Source organism: Leptinotarsa decemlineata, unplaced genomic scaffold (assembly GCF_025532065.1).
Source record: "Leptinotarsa decemlineata unplaced genomic scaffold, Ldec_3_MD MMD2_tig00078422_RagTag_RagTag, whole genome shotgun sequence".
NCBI classification, from domain to species: domain Eukaryota; kingdom Metazoa; phylum Arthropoda; class Insecta; order Coleoptera; family Chrysomelidae; genus Leptinotarsa; species Leptinotarsa decemlineata.
Genome location: NW_027412747.1, coordinates 4,565,287 through 4,590,047, shown reverse-complemented (window position 1 = coordinate 4,590,047; position 24,761 = coordinate 4,565,287). Strand labels below are relative to the sequence as shown.

Genomic DNA, 24,761 nt, shown 5'->3' with positions numbered 1-24,761 from the left:
CTTTGGGGGTGAATTTACCTTCTATGTAAATGAAGCTCTCGGCAATATCTAGTATAACATCTTGATTATTGATTGCAATTCTGATTTCATCCGAATTCCTGAATAGCGGTGATCCATAGGGCTTATATGTGTGCTCATGTAAACTTATGAGAGAATGATCGAGCACTGGTTCATTGAATATATTCAACTTTTCATTGTTTGTTTCGAGCACCATTGTTATTTTCTCACTTTCAATCCAATCGATTTCAAAAATTTAAGATCACTCACAGACAGAGCGTTATGTGCTAACTGTTTAGCATACACTTGTGGAATGAGCTTCTTTTTATGCACACCTTTCTTTTTGATAGTGCAACTCGTTTGGGATTGTTCAATGCGATTTTGTCTATTATAAATGAAACCCATAACAACAGTTATTCGATTTTCTTCAATTCCAAAATAATGAAAATCTCTTCTTCACTTCCAAAATCGATAAGGTTATTTTTTTCATCCAAAATACGCACTGTAATGTTATGAATCAATTGACGACCTTCTGGACTGACAGGCATATATATAATACTGTGTGGTTCTTTAGTAAGATTGTAGCCAGGTTCAACATCAATATCGAATGAGAAAAGAATGTGGGATTCTTCACCATTTATATATGAACCAGATATTATATTGCAATCTAAGCGGATAAGTCTCACAGTTGTAATGTTTATTGGTAATGATGATTCATGTATCTGATTTGGTGGAAATATTTCATGAGCGAACCCCATCATTTCTGCTATTGAATTTGGATGTGTCAGATCAATTTCATATTTGGATCGCATTTCACATTTGAATGTATTATTATTGGCGTGTAGATAGAAAATATCATCTGCAACGACATCATTTGGTTTTTTATCATGAAACAATCTGAACATGATATGTTTCTGTATGACGGCATTGATCTCTTCTATTTCATAAGCACCACATGGAATTTCAATTGTCAACTTTTGGGGTATCGATGAGTTGTCATTACTGATTCTAAAACTAACTAAGTTATTAGCTTCAGTTATATTATTGATTGTATTGCATCCATAGAATCCCAAAAGTCCTAATCCATAACGACTGTTCCTATCCAATTCAATTGGTGGAAAAAAATCCGCACTCAAGACACTTGTCCCGACAGCTTGTAGCTCGAACTTTCGTGACATGACTGATGAATATTTTGAAACACATTTCAATTTATTATTGTACACAGCAACAGCACATTTGAGACAATTTACACTTTTTGGAAGGTGTTGTATTGTAATAAGTATCATTTTTATTGATACCAATATTCACATCCTCTATATTACAAATACAACACATAGATTTCCGAGGTATAGGACCGTCATTAACATCCGATTCTGAATTTTGATCGTGGTGGTGGTGCTCATAACAATATCTATGTTTCATTATATCGATGTCATCTTGCAGATGCTTAGGCAACTTTTCCCAAACATATGCAATCTCATGTGCAACACATGCAAGTATCACTTCCTTAGGCATATTTGCAAGCATCACTTTATCCATTTTTTTCAAGGTACCATATTTTGAAAACATTCTAAGTGAAAACCCCATTCCCTTGATAGCCTCCCGATCCAGTTTTGGTGTTGAATCCATTTTTATTTGGAAAATTATTTAGAGAGAAACTGCAAGCACAAGTGACCACAGAGAACTGTATTAAATTTCTGTTGTCGATCATAGTTATATTTGATTTTTACATTCGAACATTTTCGAAAGAATCGAGTCAATTCCAATGGTGGGGGTAGATCTCCAAAACTATCGAAATATGTGACTTCTTTCCCACATTTTTTATATGCCACCCAATGTGTTCCTGGTCCACTTATTCCATCTAAATTAACAATAGCTGTCTCGTTTTGTTTTGGACCTGAAGATGGTAATCTATCACGCATAAAAACACCACGAAAATGTGGAATTTTCATTTTTTGTGCATAATAACTGAGATCGAGATCAGTAAGAGGCCTCTGAGGTAGGGGTTCAATTAGTTTTTTGTTTTGTTTGTGGCTTTGTATGGTTTTAAATATAGTCCTAAACCTTTACGGTATGGTTTGAGATATATTCCACTTCCGCGTTTGCCTAATGCTACAGCCTCCATGGTTTTATTGTGACGATTGGCTTCCATTAAAGCCGCTCTGCTGGCTTTTGCCGAATTCACGGCCTTGGTAATACCAGCAGCGGCTCCCGCCAAACTTCCTAGTGCGGATAGTCCAGCAAAAATTGGTATCAATGGTAAAAGTCCACCGATCTTGGGAACAGGAATTATGCGTGGTGTGCGGATTTTCTTCTTTCCACCGGCAGCTTTAAGGTATTTACGTGCCGCCTGCAATGCCACAGTGATAGCTTTTTTGCTATTATTCGTCACAAATTGATTCCCACCAGCTTTCTTCAATACATTTCGCACTTTATGGACTATCCCAGCACCAAATGCAACTTTTTTAATTTTATTTTTCTTCGTTTGTTTCCTCTTACATTTTTTCTTATTGGTACTACAACCCATGCCCATATGTCTTTTCGCTTTCATAATGTTGGTGACAAGTAATGCAGCTGCTCTTTCCCCAATACTCGCGTCCTTCGATTTAACCCTATCCCAAGCGCTGTATTCAAGTTCTTTGTCGGCTAAATGTCTTGCTGCAAGATCGGATGGATGCTTAGAATATTGAATATCGTGTTTTTTGCATTCAATATCTAATTTATTGATTCCAGGGTCGTTACGAGCTAAACGTTGTTTCAATTTTGTACCCGGTCCACAGTATTGATAACCTCCGGGTAGATGTAATTCGAAAGGAAGTTTGTTTATTAAATCATTAACAAAACCACAACCTCTTTTAATTTTACGATCACTTTCAATACGTCCGTATCGTTTGATGGTACACATTGAAATGAATAAGCTAATAACATTTATATAGTCTCCAACCACGGCACGATGCGCATTGTAAAACAGAAAGAAAAGTTTGCTGTAGATAATCTAGATGAGAAATTTGGGTGTGGATTGAATGGACAAAAGGTATTCAGACATGGTCCACTACTTCCATCATCAGTTCGAGGACTCATTATAGGACCTTCAAATTGTGGAAAGACGAATGCAATGATATCACTATTAACACATCCACAAGGACTGAGATTTAGAAATGTGTATCTCTATTCGAAATCACTCAATCAACCTAAATATCAGTACTTGCGAAGTGTTTTGGAACCTATAAAAGGATTAGGTTTCTATACATTCAGCAATAATGCAGAAATAGTGGAACCCTCCGACGCTAAGCCTAATTCTGTTTTCATTTTCGATGATGTGATATGTGAAAAGCAAGATATTATTAGATCATATTTCTGTATGGGACGTCATAAGGATGTTGATTGTTTTTATCTAGCACAGACATATTCACGGGTACCCAAACAGTTAGTGCGTGACAATACCAATTTCATTTTAATGTTCAAACAAGATGAGACGAATTTACATCACATTTATTCAGATCATGTTTCACCCGATGTAACATTCAAACAATTCCAATTGATGTGTGTTAAATGCTGGGAGGACCAATATGGATTTCTAGTCATTGATAAGGATAGAAAAATAGATGAAGGTAGATATCGCAAAGGATTCGATAGTTTTATATACCCATGATCTTGTTTTTTACACTTATTCGATCACTGAATATTGTAGAGGTCACTTCATCAGCGAATTAGGCTATAATTTAAAAAAGGGCATTATGAATACAAAAAAAGATTCTGAAAATAAAAACAATGAAATGAATTTGAAACGTCAACTAGTAGAGACAACAGAAGCTGTCAGGCAGAAATTCAACTCTATCAAGAATGATAATATTGAAAATCGTACGACACTTGAAAGATTGTATGAGCCCATAATGAAACCATTGAATGTTTTATCATCAAACGCTACTGCTAAATCACCAGTGTTATCACCAAATCATGGAACTGTTCAATCTACTTCAAATTATCCCATGAGTACTCCAATAGGAAGAAAACAATCTTTTGGTAGTGTATCATCTGTGAATAGTGACACGAGCACACTTCAAGACGATATGAGAACAACTCTATTCGAAACACCATCATCGTCCCACATCGATTCCTCGGATCCTGACATCTCACCTGTTATGAATGAAAGTGGTGAAGATGTTTTGATGAAACATTTGAATAATGTAAAATCTAGAAATCCAGCATATGATGGAACATTTGGCGTACGTATGGATCCTATTACACAAAAGCTGAAAATGGGAAGTCTAGTGGTGCATTTCAAAGATGGAAACATTTCATTTTGGGATGCTAATAAAGTGAAAAAATATGAATGCGCAGGTAGTCCAGAATTGTATGATATGATCTTTTTGAAGAATCCACGAGATGTTGATAATAAAGAAACTCGTCAAGTATATTCCAAAATATTGAAAATAACGAATGCTCCATATAAACAATATCATCAGAAGAATGGTTTTAAAAATACAAATTCTAAAAAATTTCGTGAAGTTATCAAACCTCTATTAGACTCACGACAATATCCAATAAGAAGTAGAAGTAAAATTGGTGGAGCACTCAAACGAGTGAAAATGGAGAAAATATATAATTCTAAACCTGTGAATTATGTGTACTGGAATTCACCGAAAGAGTTAGTTGCTCGCCTACGATTATTGGTAGCTTCAAAGTCAGCTGGTCATACAGGACATGACAATGAAATAATTTCAATAATTGAAGAATTACGTGAAGAAGGTATAATATATTAACATATTCACATGTAATGATCACTGTCACATCATCATTCAATGCAGTAACATTATCACATTTTCTCTTTAATCATATTGAAATAGAATGACTAATGAAATAAGTGATGTCAAACGACAAGTTGTTAATGAATTACATAAACCTGCAAGACGTAATTTTCGTAGAAGAATAACCACCATCAAAGGTTTTGCAGATCTATGGCAAATAGATTTAGCTGAACTGCAACCTTATGCAAAAAGTAATGAAGGATACCGATATATACTTGTAGTGATAGATTGTTACTCCAAATATCTGTGGACTGTAGCAGTTAAAGATAAAACAGGTAGTACAGTAACTAATGCAATGAAACATGTACTGAAAGAAGCCAAATACTCCCCCAAACACATACAAAGCGATCAAGGGAAAGAATTTTTCAATAAAAGCTTCTCATCTCTCATGCGAGAATATAATATCAATCATTATTCAACATTTAGCACAAAGAAGGCAGCTATAGCAGAAAGAGTGATTCGTACAATAAAGGGGTGGCTCTATAAGGAATTTTCGATGAGAGGTCACCACAAATGGCTTGATATTCTTCCAACTATAACTAGTAGGTATAACAATAAAGTTCATCGTACAATAGGTATGGCACCCATTAATGTTGATCCATCAACAAGATTGATATTCAAAGGTATCAATGGAGTTGGAAAAAAACAAAGTAAACCCAAATTCCGATTGAATGATATTGTACGAATAAGCAAATACAAAAATATTTTTGAAAAGTCTTACACTGCGAACTTTACCACGGAACTCTTCAAGATTGTTAAAATCAATAAAACTTTTCCCACAACCTATAATCTTGAAGATATGAATGAACAACCTATTAGAGGATGTTTTTACGAAGAAGAGTTATTGCGAACCGAAAATCCTGATGTATATCTGATCGAGAAAGTGCTGAAGAAAAGGAAAAATAAAGTATATGTAAAGTGGTTAGGACTTCCTAGTGAACAGAATTCTTGGATTGATGAATCAAATATGCTTTAAATGTATCTAATAATGTATTTATGAATAAAGTAATGTTAAAGTTCATTATTGTTTTCATTTCAATTATATGTAAGTGAATTGAAAAAATATTGCAGCGGTAAACATTGCCCCAACCATTCGCAATGTTCTGTGTATACCAAACCAAATTAATTGTATACTCCATTCCCGCTTAAAATTTTTTTCAACTCACAATATTGAGAACACAATACCATTCCCAAAACTAATCGCTGTCACTTTGAAATGCTTTCTCCAACTCTTTTCGCCAATTATCTCTCACTGATAATGCCGTCTCATAAAGTCGAGTCGACTCCTCAAGCTCTGCCTGTGCTTGCATTCTCGAACGTTGATTGAATTTGTCATCTTTCATGATTTTTGAACGTAGTTCATCTGCTTCTTTGCTCATGTTAGCCAATTCAATTTTCGCTAATGCAATCTTAGCATCTAATGCTTGAAGAGTGTCCTTATTGACACTAATAGCTTGCTCACTCTTTTCATGTTCAGCAATAGCCTTTTGCGCCTTTACAAGACGGCATTTCGCTTTCTTTTTCATATCTCCAAACCGAAGTAATGGAGTGAAAGAAGATAGCGATTCAGTCATCAAATCACCCTTCATTTCTTTGGGTTCACATTTTGTCTTCCTCTTCGATCTGTCACTTTTCGTTGTGGGCTTTTTCTCCTGCAAACCACTTTTCGATTGTTTTTTTTCTTTCAACTCAGTGACAATCGATGAAGATGCATTATTAACCTTCCTTTTGATAGTTCTGGATTTTTTATCAACACCAAGAGGGGGGGTAGATGAAGGGTGTTTGGATGATGATGATTGTGAAATGATTGGAGTTTCAACGATAATTTGTTGAATTGGTTCCGGCACATCTGCGAAGTTAACGAAGTCGCTAATATCAAAATCACTTATCGAGTCTTGAGACTGTAAATGTAATACTGGAATATTTTCAAAATTAGTGTGATCGATATCAACAAGTGGTGAACCATCTTCAGCAATCAATAGTGGCATGGAGCTCATGATAATGATTATTTAGGTTTGGAGGAATGATATGTGATAGCAATAGAATGTGGATAGGAAAGGTGATGATGTTACTGATACTTCACCTTTTATAGAAGAAAATAAACTAGCGCATGCGCTCTTTCGTCAACTAGCCCACTCTTTCATCGACTAGAGATGCCATATCCTTCTCTCCCACTTAAAACGAGTCAAGTGATAGGTGGGAGTCGTACCACTTCCGTTTCCTATTCAATCGTATAAGTCGACTTGCGATCCTGAAGTTCATTCATTCACTCTCTACAACTGTGAGCAAACAACAACAAGATGAATTCTGCAAAAATAAATGCTGCATTAAATAGAATATCTGCTGTTGATGAAAACAATTGGATAGACGAATCAGATGATGATGATGATGTCAATGTTCCGCTAGAGGAAGTGATAGTTGAAGCAGAAGATGTTGGAGTCGATGAAGATGAGATAGACGAAGTTGAAAACGAGGCCAACCAAAGCGACGAAGATGATGACGTGATGGAGTTTGAGAGGGTCATGGATGAAGAAGGAGATGATGAAGGGATAGAAGCTGACACAACTGAAGGCGATGGTGCTTTGAGGATCGGTATGCGAACGCTCAATGTCAGTGAGACATTGGAAGATCCCTTGGATTTGTATTGTGCAATGGATGCATACGTATTGATCAGCACAATAGATGGAGAGAACAAAAAACTATGCTGGTGCTGCTTTCGGTTTTATTCGCATAGAAACAATAATGGAGGGTGGTATGCCCATGTCAACACCCACAACACTGTCTCAATTATGGAAATGGGACAAAATTGGTGTGAAGCTTGCGAGAGGCCACTAACAAACTTCACCCGAGTATCTACATGTATTATATGTAATAATGTCCAACCTGTGGCACAATAACCGTGGACCTACTGGTCAAAAAAAAAACAACAGCCCTTTTCAGGGCTACATTATTCACACAAACGATAGTAGTAGAATTCACAGATTATGTGATAAATGACTACTTTGACTAAAAAGTCGAAGTTAGGATTTGGTTTATCATCGAATATCTGTGTATATGATGAGTACTACTTTGACTGAAAAGTCGAAGTTGATATTTTCTCAATCATTGAATATAATGATGAGTACTACAGAGTTGGATGATGATACTTTCACATAAGTTTTGACTATAGTGTTAACCTATTTCTGATTGAAAGTATAATGATAGCTCTGAAAATAGTTGTTTATTGTCTTTAATTGTAGCCCTTAAAAGGGCTGTTTTTCCTATTAATCCATACAATGGTATGGACTAACGCTCTTCATCATCAGAAACAATCATGATGGTGTCATCATCTGAATCATCTGTATCTGATGATATACTGATGATGTCGTCCTCATATTCATCAGATTCATCTGAATCAGATGATATACTAATTATGTCGTCCGCATGATCATCTAGCTCGTTATCCTGTAGATCGTCTAACTCATCTACTTCCTCTTGCATACGTTCCGGGAAATCATCAGGAAGATCGTAGATGCGTTGCAGCATTTCTGCGAAGGTTGTACTGAAATGATCAAACGTAGAATCTATTTCATGTACCTGGATGGGTCCTGTACTCATCATAGAAGACTCTGGTACACTCATCGGTTCGGTGGTGGAATCAGCAATCGACATTGTGGAAGAATGATGTAGAACTGGGATTGATACTATATTTATATTGGAAGAAATGAAACGGAGGGGGTGAAGTGTAAATGTAGAACAGTGTTTGAGATTCGAAAACATTAAAAATGACGATCTTCATGAAACTCTGAGCGATTATTATGAGAAATTCTAAGTGATTATTATGAAAAACTAATAAGAGAGAGGGAGGAAGACACTGCCCCAGCCTCGCAGTGCCTCGTGTACACCAACCAAAAAAGTGTGTACTCCGTGGAAGGAAAGGAAAGGAAAGGAAAGGAAAGGGTGGGAGAAACAGGGAAACGATTACATATCGTCGTCGGAATTTAGGACATCATCGTCATCAATTAGGATAGGAGATGGCGGAGGACTGTCCTCGATAAGGATTGGGGATGGTGGAAGTCTGATGTCGCCAGCGTCATCGTCGTCGTCGTCATCCTCATCTGTGATGTCTACAGGCGGTGGGTCACCCCATTCGTCATCCCATTGGTAGGGATCCGGATAATCCCCGTCCGATAAGTCAGCTTCATCACTCCCAGTGACATGCTGAACCTGCACCCTGTAGTCATTATTCATGAATTCGAAGGGAATGTCATGAGGTGCCGTTGTGGAGTCCACGAATCCTTCATGGATAGAAGCCCAGTAAGGATGTTGATGCGCTGGGTCACTGTACGGCTCAGTAGTTGAATCAGGTTCCATGTTGAAGGTGGCTGATCAACTGAATATTCCAACAGATAATTCCTACTTTTATACTTTTGAAAGGGAGTGGGGAGGAGTGGGGATGAAAGAACTTGGAATTGAAAATGGAAAAAAAGAAAAATAATGAAAAGACGAAGTGAAGAAAAATGCTCCAACCATCGCATTGTTCAATGTGTACCAAACCAAAACAATGTACACCCTTTATTTCACTTCTTTTTTCATTTGTTTTTTTTTTTGTTTTTTATTCCTAAAATTATAATTACAAACCTAAAACTACCATGCTACCTAATTATCCTAAAACTATCCTAGTTGACCTAAAAACTATTTCCCTTTATTCAAAAATTTCTTTATAAATATTTTTAGTTCATTATTGAGCTCTATCGAAGAGGTCTCTGCCTTCCGCCTTTCCTTCAGAGCTGCAGTCCTTCGATCTAGCTCGGCCATCCTCATTAACAACTCGCGCCGTTGGCTAGCAATTTCATTCTCCTCCCGGGAAATGCTAGCCAACGCGGCCTCACTATTTCGTGAAGCAAGTGCAACATCCCTACACCTCTGTAGGAAAGTTTCCATCTCCTGGGGGTTAACCTCTCCGACAGGCTCCGGCACTGGTGGCACTTGTGGCGCGATCTCCCCGGCAGGCTTCGACACTGGTGGCACGACCTCCATGGCAGGATCAGGCACCGGTGTGAGTTCCATGGGTGTCAACATCGCTAATAATGCAAATTGGGTGAGGATTTCACCTGGAGATGGCACCCTCGGCACCGGCTTATATGCCCTCCGTCTTTCCACTGTCAATGCGAGCGGTGTGGGACGTCTCGGAGGATTCCTTTTGGCGGTCGACCAACTACCTGCATAAGGGTTAGTCCTATTGCATTTACTCCTATACCTTTGAATAGGACCAACCTTAGCTGCAGATTGCCGCTTGGTTTTGTTAACAACCCTGTCTTCCTGGAATAAGACAGGGCTGCGTGGCCGCTGCACACCACCCGAAGTTGAAGCCTTCACCTCTTGGACCATCGCCACCTCGTCTCCCTCGAACATATCAGGGCTGCCTGGTCGCTCCACCTCAACATCCACAGGTATGATCGATGCCACAGCGTTGTCGATTTCCTGCGTGTAGTTTTCCATTCTGAAAATGTAATACAAAGTTAGTTGTTATGAAAAAGTAACATTGATAACTTACTCAAAATTCGCTTGTTGTAGACTGTAGAAGACTGCTGTATTAGACTGGTGTTGTAGTAGATTGCTGTAGCTGGACTGCACTCGATGAGAAGACTTGTCGTACTGAATGCAGAGAAGTGTGCTCCTCAGGGTGTAGGCAGAAGTGGGAGTGGTGGGAGTGAGGTGGGGGCGCGCATGCGCAATTGTGGGGTGAGGCGAGCAATGGTGGGAAGGGGGCGGGGCTAAAAGTGGAGGAGAGTGGGCGGGGACTACAGTGTGTTGTTAAATTTTTTTTTTAATGAAACATAAAATTAAAAATTTTTAGTCATAGAACCGGCATTGGTCATCCTCAGTCATAGAACCGGCATTGATCATCTACTTGAATTGTGACTGGAGAAAAAAATCTTTATTTTTTGTAAATCTATATTATTAAAATCAATAATGGGGGTATTTAATGTTCAGTGTGTATGTAGAATCGATATTTTTTGAGAAATGAGTGGTGGAATCTCATTATTATAATATTGAATTTATTACACTTAGTTTCAATTTTACACGAAAAATAGTAATGACAAAAGTTGTAGAGAATTTAATTTCCAACAAATTTGGTCTCTATTATTTTTTTCACAGGATTGATATTTTTCGAGAAAAGAACGGGTTGTAATCTCATTATGTAATATTGAATTTATTACACTTATTTTCAATTTAACACGAAAAATAGTAATGACAAAAGTTGTAGAGAATTTAATTTCCAACAAATTTGGTCTCTATTAATTTTTTCGCAGGATTGATATTTTTCGAGAAAAGAACGGGTTGTAATCTCATTATGTAATATTAAATTTATTACACTTATTTTCAATTTCACACGAAAAATGGTAATGACAAAAGTTGTAGAGAATTCAATTTCCAACAAATTTGGTCTTCATTATTTTTTTCGCAGGATTGATATTTTTCAAGAAAAGAACGGGTTGTAATCTCATTATGTAATATTGAATTTATTACACTTATTTTCAATTTAACACGAAAAATAGTAATGACAAAAGTTGTAGAGAATTTAATTTCCAACAAATTTGGTCTCTATTAATTTTTTCGCAGGATTGATATTTTTCGAGAAAAGAACGGGTTGTAATCTCATTATGTAATATTAAATTTATTACACTTATTTTCAATTTTACACGAAAAATGGTAATGACAAAAGTTGTAGAGAATTCAATTTCCAACAAATTTGGTCTTTATTAATTTTTTCGCAGGATTGATATTTTTCAAGAAAAGAACGGGTTGTAATCTCATTATGTAATATTGAATTTATTACACTTATTTTCAATTTTACACGAAAAATAGTAATGACAAAAGTTGTAGAGCATTCAATTTCCAACAAATTTGGTCTCCATTAATTTTTTCGCAGGATCGATATTTTTCGAGAAAAGAATGGGTTGTAATCTTGAGAAAAATTCCGAATCTTGACGATCAAATTTTTTTTTTAATTATAAACCTTTAATAATTCATAAAAAAAGTAAAATATTGATATTAGTGGTTCAAATCCCGGTTTTTTCGCAGGATCGATATTTTTCGAGAAAAGAACGGGTTGTAATCTTGAGAAAGATTCCGAATCTTGACGATCAAAATTTTTTTTTTTAATTATAAACCTTTAATAATTCATAAAAAAAAGTAAAATATTGATATTAGTGGTTCAAATCCCGGTTTTTTCGCAGGATCGATATTTTTCGAGAAAAGAACGGGTTGTAATCTTGAGAAAGATTCCGAATCTCGACGATCAATTTTTTTTTTTTTTTTAACCTTTATTAATTCATAAAAAAGTAAAATATTGATATTAGTGGTTCAAATCCCGGATTACCCATAAAAAAAAATCAATAATTTTTATATAAATGAAGCTTTCATATCTTATATAGAATAATAAATGTTATTAACACCAATATGTAAGCCTGTGGCGTAATGGTTAAGACCCTAGCCTATGCAGACGTATGACATGAGTTCAAATCCCCGTGTGACCAAAAATTTTTTTCTTTATTTCTCACCATTATTCCTTGTGATTTAAATAGAATTGAAACTGTTAGTATAAGTGGGCCTGTGGCAGCGTAGATGTTAAGGTATCATCCTACCGCACAGACTATCCAAGTTCGAAACTTGGCAATGACAAAACTAGAAAAAAACTAGAAAAAATAATAAGAAGGAGGTGGGGGGGGGGGGGAGGGGGCAAGAGGGTATAGGTTTGTGAAAAAATATAATTTTTTTAATTTTAAAATTTATTTTCAAATTTCAAAAATTTTTTTTCAAATTTGCTTTTTTTTTTTCAAATTAATTTTTTTTTTTCAAATTTTAACAGTTGGGAACATGTCAAGTCAGAATTCGAGTACATCACTAATGCCACTTCAGGGACATTGAAATATATATAATAATACTTGTTGATAACTTTCATTATTAATTTTTCAAATACACATTTTTTTTCCTAACCTAACTTAATCAGGCCCTGCCCAGGCAGGCTATTCCACTTCACTATTCACCATGTTGGTTCAATTAATACGTCATCTGTTGCTTTTGGTTTTGGTTCTATTATTCTAATATTTGGATCAATGTTCAGTCCTGGATATCCCACTCCACCTGATGGCCTGACTTTATGGCTTTTCTCCAAAACTTCAACTCTCTCTTCCAGTACATCATACTTTTTCATTGTAGTCGCTGTTATGTTTGACATAGCATCAAATTTTTTATTTGTAGACGCTGTTATGTCAGACATTTTTATGTCTACATCATTTGTAAGTTTGTCAAATTTACGAGTGAAAGTTATCCGAGCCTCTGCAATTTTATCGTCAAATGCTTGACGGGCATCGCGAGCAATATTGCCTATTGTGGATTGTATTGCAGCTTGTAGGGCTAGAAGTATAACCTCCTTTGTTCCGTTAATTTCCCCCTCAAGGTATGATACAGTTACACAATCACTCTTGTCAATTGGTTCGCTTGTATTTTTCAATATTTTTCTTTGCATGTCATAATGACCATCTTTTGTTAATTTAAATCCATTGCCGGGTGGACCTCGGATGACATTACCACCCCATTTTTTTTTTCTGCCAAATTTATCGATTGTTTTAGACATTGTGCACCCACGATGATTCTTTTCAAACTGATATTCCTTTCTTTTACATTATACTATATATTGCAGTAATCGATTAGGGAAATAGAAATAATACAAATAAAATTTCAATCATTTTATATTCATTACAGTAATACATATACATACATACATAATACATTAATATCACAATACTTCTGTCATATTGAATTTTCCGGTTTTGAAGATATTGAATGATACTTCAATCATTGATCTCGGCAGATAATAAATTAATCAATTGATCCAATGGAGTCTCCTGAGATTGTGATTGTTGAATAATATTACTTATCCAACGAATGTTCTCATTTGGATCGTTTTCATAAAATTCAATATCATTATGACCCCAAGGAAGAGTGTGGGTAGTATTCGGAATGATAAATCGTTTATCGTCGTGGTATGATAATGCAACTTTATTTTTCAATTCAGTATACATATCATGCAACACGCTTCTAAATGAATTCATCTTTCTGAATATCATACCACCTTGTTCGACGATTTTTTGATAATCTTCGCATGTCAATTCATTCTTTATTACCGATCGTTTAACCCCTTTGGCTTTCTTAAATTCACCATCAACAGATTTCACATAATATGCTTTAGCACCTGTACCATAAAAACTCATGATTGGATCATTTGGAAATTCATCTTTGAAGTTACCCAAGACTGAACTTGTTACTGGAATATTGAATTGGTTAACTATACTGTAATTGGATGTATCAAATCTACTTATGTTAGTTTTTATGAATTCATAAAAATTTTCTGTGTTTACTTTAAGAATGAGCGAGTCGGTATCTGTGTAAAGTAAAGAGACATTTTCATCAAAGTGTTGTTTGATGCATCCATAGAAAAAGTCATACATGACTGTTTTAGATAATTCTAATATGGAAAATCCCAAATATAATGGTTTATCGTAATGAACCTTCACTCTACCCAATTGAATGGCAACGAAATTATCAGTGAAAATTGAACAATTTTTGAAATTTGGTTTGGCTATGAGAGTGCTGGCACCTATATTTTTCTTTATATTTTCCCAATGTGTAACGAGTCTAACATCAATTCGATTATCTACATTCTCCATTGTCTTTCCATACACCGCATTATTCATTAGTTTATAGAAATCTTTAACAGATTTGTTGTTAGACCTATTACGCATTTCAGTATTAAGATCTATATAGGGTTTCATCCAGCATGATTGTTTGAATTTCAATACTCTATGTGTATTCATTACAATCAATCCATTTTTGACAGCTTGCTGTAGATTCCTATAATGAACAATATATTTTCTTTTATCATTCAAATTTGGAATTAATTTGGGAATTTTCGATTGTGTACGAGGTGGTATTATTTTTTCGACTAAAAATGGAAGGTCAGAATGTTTATCATGCAACTCTTGTGGATAATGAATGTCCACTTCAAATACATACCCATACGGACTATCAGTACTCACATCCATCACATCAAGATTAAGAATTTCATTTGGTGTCAACCATGTAAATTCACTTGTTGGTAGAGGTTGTGACATACTGTGACCGTATAGATTTGTTGCATCTAAATATGTAATGAATGTGGAAGGTTCATTGGGATTATAATTGGGTAAAAATCTATTATTTGCTATATGTTTCCTCTCGCTACATTGACTAATTCCACCTCGTATACCTTTTTGAAAAAAGTGAATCATATCAATGTCAGTTAGTAATTCCAATTCAACATTAGTGAACTTCAACATGGCATCCCATGATAATCCAGGTGCAGTATAATATTGTGCCGGATCTAAGTTATATATCTCTAAACTTGTGGTGCGGAAGTTTTCAAAAATATCACATAGTAGCAATACATCCGACTTCAAATACAAATCAGAGTATTCCCCCAAATTCTGACACTCGAATAAATTCCAAACATTTCTAGCCCTATCATAATCAGTTTCCGATATATGTTCACAATTGAGTGTGTCATAAAACTGATTTTTTGTCGGAAGTAATGGATAATTCAATTTGTCAATGTCATCAACAAAACTATATGGAAATACACCTTTCTGTCTCATCAAATTGAATTTCTCAATTTGTGGGAAATGTTTGTGCATCTCCAAACATTGATCGGAGGTCAAGTTTGCACCCAACTTCTCCAACGAATTAGTCATAAATTTATAACTATCGATAAATCTCATTTTGAGATAATTCTTCCTAACCACACCATCTTTATCGGTATAGCTGTGTGTGAAGAGATGCTTCGTGAAAGATATATATTTCTCTTTAGTTTGCGGGATAACATCAACTTTCTCTTTATTCCTATACAATTCTTTTATGAATAAATGACAATCATAACCACTTAAATTATGAAAAATGATAGGTATGAAGTTTGGTATTTTGAAATTTAAATTACATTTCGAGTGAGCGGCATGTGATCTTTTCTTTCCTGTGACATGACAATGATCTCTTACTTTGACTTCACCATCAGTAAATGCTTTATTACATATACCACAAGTTCTGGCTGCAGCAAACTGTTCTTCTTCTTCGTCAGTTTGTGTATCCATCGGTTTAGGGTTTCTGAGATGATTTTCATGTATCTCTTTCAAATCATCTTCAATGCTACTCACAAATTTCTGAGCTGCATCTACACCCCTATATGTAACAAATTTTGACAAATCATCATTATATGAACACTTTATCAAATAAGCAAATGAATATGGGGCATGTTTGAATGTTTTAATCGTGTATGAACTTTCAGGATTTGGCTCATTCACATGAATCGGTTTAAGCACTGATTCAAAATCAGCATACACTACAAATGGCACCCTCATTTGCCTCTCAAAGTTTTCAAACATTAGTTTATTTTCCGCAACCATTCTACCATATTTATTGATCTTTAAATTAGTAGTTGGTGTTGTGGTACTAATGTGATTACAATCATACATATTATGACGTAAAAGCAATCTCTCATCAGAAAAATATATCAAACATCCGTCACAAAAATATTTTTTCTGTCTATGAGCTGATAGTTGATTAGAAACTAATCTTGAAAGATCTTTGATCCAACAATAGTGACCATTACCGGAGTCATCAGTTATAAACAACAAATTGACATGTCTCCGGAGTCTTCTCTGTGAGTATCGCAATGGACCAATCACTTCATACTTCATTTTACCCTTCTCAAATGTACTCTCTAAACCGTAAACATTAATTGAAATATCATTCCTATCTTCGAATATTTCGATACTCTTATTATTAACTTTAACCGGAAAATCCATACCTGTGACATCTAAAACAGTGGAAAAATGTGGATATGACGTAAGTTCAGACACTCGACTATCTGCAGGATATAATGCTGATGTTATAGCCCAAGCAAAACAATATTGATCTTCATTACGAACATTCACAACAGCTTTCTTCCATTGAATACATTGAGGCAGCTTCACATATGAACGTCCTTCCAGTGGACTGTATTTATTAATGTTGACCTCGAGAAACAATATTTTTTCACAAGTCCAACCTGAATTATTAAAAAAAAAATTACTATTCAATCTTATTGAAATTTTTAAAAAATAAATACCTGAGTCACGATCCTGGAACTCAGTGGTTTGAGCCACAATTACATCACGGAATCCATCAAAAACAGCATTCAAATCTGAAGATTGGTCCACTATTTTATTTTGGGAATTAAATGACTTCGTGTCCCTCGAATCATCAGTCTGAAGAATATAATTCCCAAAAACTTCCATATTCACCTTGATGCTTTTATGGATCCTGATGGCTGATTCCAGTAATTCAATGACCTTCTGCCTAATCTCATTGAAAAATGACATGTAGTCACTGGTTACAATCGAACTCTCCACCCTGTATGTAGCAATGCGGCAATTGAATGCATTCGTAATAATTTGAACACCGTCAGACAATTGAACACATGCATTATTTTTATGACTCATGGTTCTTCGGTGAGAATTCACTTGGGTCATAGGAATTGTCACATTACAACAATTGCACGTATACATAGGTGTTGCATTATCCACTCTCACCCGTTTCACTGCAGGCCCTCCTTGGCAACTCTGGAGCTGATGCCGACGAAGATTATCACTACGAGTGAAAGATTTACCACAGTCACAGGAATACATTTTATATAATAGTTCTCACTAACTCACTTGATGTAAACTGACATAGCCAACACTCGTACGCTTCTTAAATACACTCTGATAGGACCCGTCAAGACGTCATAGCCAACCCCACTTCTCAACTACATGCGCCAAGATTACCTCCCAACTGAATGCGATAACAGATGTCGATATACGAGCAAGCAGTGGTCGTTGCGGTCTCGGAGAGGGTAGACGCTAGGCAAACGGTCCTCGGCTGCCGTTGTGTCACCATCGATAGCGGGGCTAGAGCGAACCTTCATCGCTTCGGGAGAGGTGAGGGCAGACCGATGAATACGCATTACTCTGCCACACGTCGTGGAGTGAACATGTCGCTCTCTAGCCGTTGAACGGTTATTGCTGTGACGTCACTCCACTACTAACTTGGTGCCCTAACACCGATGGAGCATTTATTACTTGGAGGATCTTCGAAGTATGCAGACGTATGTTTGTACATAGACAAACAAGCACATGATGAAACCCTGTACCGTGCATTCTCCTACACACACACACACACACACATAAACACACAAAATCTCATATGAAAAAAAAATCTGAACGATCCATGCACCAGACACTTCAAGGTCACAACGCCTTGACTTCACTGCACAACAAAAAAACTTCACCAAACAACAACCAATAAAAAAAGCAATTAATACGTCATAGTGGTGGGGGGAGGCCGAGAATCAGCTGTAAACAACTACTACTGTCCAAAAAACTTTGAATGAATTGGATTGACGAACTAAAATCTTTTATCAGTTGTTTTACAGTATGGACGTAAATATTCGGAAACATTTCTTTCAAAAGGAATCATTTTCAGTACTCTTTGATAAGAAGCCAATAGTGTAACATCACTTGCCGACGAGAAAAAAAAAGGCGAAATACTTTTTTTTAATGGAAAGGGGAAATTGTGATATTTTGTATGAAAGGTATTTCAATTTTCAATACAATGATTACGATTTTTTTGAATTTCAAAAACCGATTGGATTGAGGATTCATTATTGTTTAAATTTGGGACTAGGATTTTAGCATCTCCGCCTCCCTATGTCAGATGTTTTGAAAGAGATGCATTGGAAAGTAAAATGAGTTAGTAACATCTTTTGCAATTTCAAGGCCAGAAAAAATATTTATTTATCCTAAATTTGCGTGTGATGCATTGTTTGGTATCTTTGGTGTAGTAATGAATATTACTGAAGTTTGATCCCAACACCAAACCGTTATTTCAACACTTCGACACGTGTTTCGATCACCAAGTGATCATCTTCAAGAGGAAGGTCAATCTAAACATACTTACAATGTTATCCTTATTTATACGATAGATACCTCTTCTAGGCACGTGCGTCTTGAGTGCCATAAATTAATTTAACGAAATTGCCTTATCTACCGGTCTTAAATTGATTTTACAATGTGTCTTTATGTAATAGTTAGGTATTGGTCCACCATCGTTATTCATAATATTATTATGTTTACTTATTTCAACACTCTCATAGACATCTAGATGCCTGTTGTTGACTTGTCTAACTGATCTTAATGAACTAAAGTCTATGGAATGGTTTTGTTGCCAAATATTATGGGCGACTGCTGATTTTTCAAGTCTTTCATATTTTTAGTGCACTAAGTGTTCATTTTTATAGATATTTTTGTCTGTCTATAATATTTTGCATCGCAGTCCTCACATTCAATTCTGTTATTTCCAGACTTTTTCGAATTCTTGACTTTGTCTTTTGGATTTCTCAAAAGGCTCTGTTAGTGTATGACTTGTTTCAAAATCTACCTTCATACCCAGTTCCTTTAAAATCTTTCCAAAGTTCTTCGTGTATTGGTGGTATAAAACTGAGATATACCTATCTTGGTTTTCGTCGTTTTCAAAAGTCGAGATTTCGTTCATTCTTAACCTAAACTTTTTCTTTCTTATTCTCTCAGCCAGTAACGCTTTCTCGAGGGGTATTGTAGATGACCTGAGAAATCAACAGCAACAAAACCATTTCATAGACTTTAGTTCAATAAGATTAGTTAGACAAGTTAACAACAACAAGCATCTAGATGCCTATGAGAGTGTAGAAATAAGTTAACATAATAATATTATGAATAACGGTGGTGGACCAATACCTAATAATAAACTTTATAATATTTCAATTATCAGGTTCACCTGACTATTACATAAGGAAAACATTGTAAGTATATTTAGTTTGATCTTTTTCTTGAAGATGATCACTTGGTGATCGAAATACGTGTCGAAGTGTTAAAATAACGGTTTGGTGTTGGGAAAAAACTCTGGTAATATTCATCTTATACATGAAAAAAATCATTTGAGCAAATTTTGAAAACATTCTCTTTGATCCTTCCGACAATAAAACAATCTGTTTTCGAAATAATTTTTTTGGAATGTATCTTTGTAACGCTAGCACAAGTTTTGGTAATTATGTCTATTAATTTCCGTATTGTCCCAGGTTGCGTGACATAAACTTCTGATTTGATATAACCCCAAAGAAAAGTTTGCGATTGGTCAGATATGATGAACAAGAAGGCTACTCCAACGGAACGTGCCTACCAATCCACATACTTGATCCAACCAATTCCTTACAGGACTGAAAGAATGTGCGGTATACACCATCTTATCAGAAATCATCTTTTGAAAATAAACAAGACTACTTGAATGAGAATTTGAAGAATTTCTAAAGATAATTCACCAGTCAGATTTTCCTCTAGATATATGGGATCAACAATATTACTTCCCAGAGATTTTTTTTCTCAGGAGTTTATGTGTGACCTTCTCAAAAAAATGTGGATTTATATTTAATCAACATTGCACATTGTGGTGGTTGACATTTCCGTTTGAAAGAAAAGTGGACTGGTCACTTAAAATAATATTTTTTACGCAGTTTCAATTTGCGATCGTTTTGGTTGAAAAGTTAGGAATTATCGTTTTTTCTAATCTCCGACTCATATACCAATAACTCTGCAACCGGTTATCCAAATTAAAAACAATAAAGGTCGTCGTATATAAAATTGAAACACTTTTCGAGCAGAGGGTCACGAGACCAAATCCAGGTAGAGGTGTACTTCATCAGTTGGAACTTTCATTGTATAATATAATATAAATTGATTTGAAATCCCTGGAAAAAAAATTAAAGAGATTAACCGAAAATAACAATTTTATTAAAAAAAAAACTGAAATTACGAAGAAATAACATATAAGCAACAACCAAGAAAAAAAATAATTGAAATATTATTAAAAGCTGAAATTTAATAAAATTTAAAAAATATTATTAACAAAAAATCTGACAATTAATTGGTTTTAGCGGGAGATGACCGTTTGGCGGGAGTTGGTCGTTTTTCGCTTGATTAGAGGTTTCCATATGTTATACATATCTCTACGCTAGCTTGACTAAATGCGTTGTTATCTTTTTTATTTGATTTGTTTGGTTCTTGCTTGTATGTAATTTCTTTGTAATTTCAGTTTTTTGTTTGATAAAATTGTTATTTTCGGTTGATATTTTTAAATTTTTTTTCAGGGATTTCAAATAAATTTATTTTATATTAGACAATGGAAATCCGAACTGATGAAATACACCACGAAACATTGTCAACCACCTTCAAACAAACAGGTACAGCTATCATCACACCAGACTATCTGAATCAACATAAACACGCTTTTTGTAATTTACCTTAGCCGGCGAAACGTCAGGAAGAAATTCCGGCCTTCGAATCCGAAAAATTCTTGCATTGAAAAACTAGTCCTTCTCAAAAAAAATTTTGTCTGACTTCGATATTTGGCCCCGATCAAAAGTAAATAGCTGGGGGGCCATTAACTTCCATACTTTATATCGATAACATCTGCACAATAACAAAAAATTTCAGTTCGTCACTTTTGAATAGTGACAGTACAGAATAGTTGTTTTGTAGTAAGAGTGTGAAGCGATGAATATCGAAGTACGTTGCGTTCGATAAAATTATTTTTTGAATAATTGTGACATTATGGTTCTCAATTTGCCTCCATATTGCCAATATCAACTGGTTACCATGAAAAATATAATGCGTTGTGAATTTTCTTGCATATTTCTATTGAAATAATATCAGGTCACTATCGAAGATACCATTTGGAGTATAGGGTGGGGCTGAAAAAATACTACAATGAAAACTCAGAATTGAATACTCAGGCCAGATAAATATGCTGTCGAATGAATATTGTTTCGATTTGACCTTGCTAGGAATCGCACGTTGGAAGGTAAGACCTCTTTAATCTTCAACTCCCACAAGGTTCGGCTTGTGGATATCTGGATATCATATATTGATAAACTGGGTTTCTGAAAGGCAATTAAAATTAAAGAACAAAAAAGAAAGATTCAGTACAAAATAGCCAAAGGTCGCAGGAAATCCAAAGAAGATGAAATTTTATCCAGATCTGATAATGGATGTATTATGGTTATGACGTGTGGTAGAAAAGTTGAACACACACTAAGGTTAACAATGTAAATTTGTAATTCAAGGTGGAAGTATGTAATGAACCTTTATCGAAATAATATCATATCCTTCATTCAATTGACAATGTTGATTGTCAGATTGATTTTTATGATGTCAGAATTGTGATAATATATCAGAATTTTTCAGTTAATCACGCTCAAACTATTTCACCTTGATATTAGACGCTTTCACTTAGTGGATAGGTATTTTTTTAAGACGAACAATACGCAATTCATCATTGCATAAACGACATAACAGCATAGAACGTGATCCTCAGAAATTTCAAACTCACATTCAACTTCAAATTCGACAGTATGTATCATTCAGTATTATTGAACCATTAGCTGATATAATTATACAAGATAACTCCAACGAATAGTATTTTTTTTATTGGCTGAAAGTAATATGGATAAAATAATAATCATAGTCATTTCCAAGGAATCACTTGAAATTAGTAAGAGTTTTTATTAAAGTTTGTTTTGACATGTCGTCATTATAAGGCACTGAAATTCATCAGCCGCGATGGTCCCTGAGAGCGATTCAAATTTCATCACCCAACGTGGTTCAACTTTCCGAAGGAAACAAATGATACAGTCCGTCCAGCAAAAATATGTGCAAATACTTTCGGTTTGGATCAGCTGGTAATGGATCTTACAGAAAAATCGGATGGAAGTTAAATCTGACATTGTTTCTATGTATGAACTACCACCAATTTCTATTTTGTCCCCCTCAAAGTAGTCTACCTCGAAAAACCAGTTTGGTTTGCAAAACGCCATCCTTTCATGGGTCTCTTCAATCTTAGGAACAGAATAAAGTCGCAGGGGGCTAAATATCTTGATCTGCCAATGTCCTCTCTCTCAGAAAACGATTTGTAGGATGTCTCCAGAGACTTCAATAAATTCAATACATCCCCATAACACTTAGTTGTACGACTATCGTCAAACTTAAACCAGTTCGTTTCGTCTATGACCAAGGCGTAATAATGACCAGATTCAACGCCAGAACCACAGCGAACAATGCCTGCATGAATATTATAATACTGGTCTGCTAGATTGAAGTGTTTATCTATTTCGACCCTTCGTAAGAGTTTAGTGCTTCCGTCAGAGGTTGAGTCATGTTTGAAGATCATCAGTGTTATTATTAGATTGACTGGTGCCCCAGCTATACTTTTTTCCTTATAATAGTCAGTTTGGCGCATGTTCGGCAATACAGTCGATCATCACCTGTTAAAAGTTCCATTTTCAGATGATTCAACAATAATCTTTGCACAGACTGGTTAGGAAACGCTAGTTGAAGTTCCAGGAAGTCACAAACGTTTTTGCTACCTTTTGAACATTTACTACAGAGCAAACAAGTGAGGATTTTTCCAGCAAAATATTTACAAACACAAGATGAGATACACTGTACAGAATCATTCAATCCAGAACGGTCAAGAGTATTGATTCTGCTATTGTTTTGCTCACGAAGAGTATTCAACAAGAACCCCAAGAATTCGGAACAATCCTCTTATTGTCCTAACGAGTATGTAGTGGACTTCAAAGAATCCAGGAAATCATTTGGAGGGAAAGATGATACATTCTTACGAAACTGCAGCTGCATGAACAGGTGTTTGAGTTTGATGAATGAATGATGAATGAATAAGTAGAAAACATTCTCGTTCTCGTTCATCATTTGAACCTTGTTCTTGAAATTCTTCGTCATGAATAACACTTGTCTAATCTAAGTTTCTTCTCAACATTTTCAGGAGAATTCTCTACTGATTCACAACTATATATACAGGATTTTCCATCAGTTGAGGACATCTAGATCGCCGTTAACGTTATTCATCAATTTCTCAGCAGTGTTCACTTTCACAACATTCTCATCGGTTTTTGATGTGCTTGGGCTACAGGATGAGCGTTGTCAATCACATCTTATCGACCTTCTGTGAAAAGCTTATACCACTTCTAAACATTTTTCTGACTCAGAGTATAACTGTTAACTTTTCAAGTGTTTCTGAGCACTCATTATCATTTTTTACACATAATTCAATGCAAATTCCTCAATACATTTTTTTCGATATCAGAACGCGCAGAACGCTTCTTACTATTATGCCTCTCACCACACTAAATATGCTAAACAGCTGAAATTGTAAACATTTGTTCAGGACGAGTACACCAACATAAAACAAAATCACTAATCGAATGTACGTAGCCCGCGAAATTTGAACATTCACTTTTTTTCAAAAGACCTTTGTAAGTTATCAATAAATTATTTTTCATGAATGAAAATCAATTTCTGGAGACTGCATCTGTATCTATAGTTCTATATTTGCTTATCAATTGAAAATACATTCCAAGACGATTTGAACAGATGTAAAAAATCAACCAGATCGAATGAAGAACAAATAAAATCATTGAGGAAAAAATGAAAACCACTTTGAAGGAGGAGGATACCAAAACTGAGGAAACTTTGGAATTGGTAGGAGAGAATGAGCAAAAACATGAATTAATCAGAAAAAAGAGTGAAAACAAGTAGGTGTTATTAATTCTATATTTGGTTTGGTTGTAACGAGGAAAATTCTTTTACAAAACACTTTGATTAAACTCAACCACATTACGAAAGCAGATGATCAGAAAACGGAAATCGATAATATATTCACAGGAATTCTCAGTTTTTTGCAAGTTTCTGAATTGAAAGGAACCGGAAAGAGTAATAACCAATGATCTTTGCCTCTAAGTTTGTGAGGTAAGAA

General features: G+C 35.2%; 2 protein-coding genes across 3 annotated transcripts in view; both read right to left on the bottom strand.

Annotated features, from left to right (window-relative positions):
* Window positions 1-24,761, bottom strand: part of Syt14 (Synaptotagmin 14) — a 159,445-nt gene that overhangs the window by 39,022 nt on the left and 95,662 nt on the right. The gene's annotated exons all lie outside the window — the stretch shown is intronic.
* LOC141487203 (uncharacterized) lies at window positions 9,472-10,595 on the bottom strand. The gene is made up of 2 exons (XM_074186010.1): window positions 10,342-10,595; window positions 9,472-10,287 (listed from the first exon to the last, which is right to left on the bottom strand). The coding sequence occupies exon 2, from the start codon at window positions 10,284-10,286 to the stop codon at window positions 9,480-9,482; it is 807 nt and encodes a 268-aa protein (XP_074042111.1). The 5' UTR covers window position 10,287; window positions 10,342-10,595; the 3' UTR covers window positions 9,472-9,479.

What these genes read in the sequence shown, in the direction of transcription:
- LOC141487203 (XM_074186010.1), bottom strand. Translation starts at nt 10,286, where the DNA reads ATGGAAAACTACACGCAGGAAATCGACAACGCTGTGGCATCGATCATA.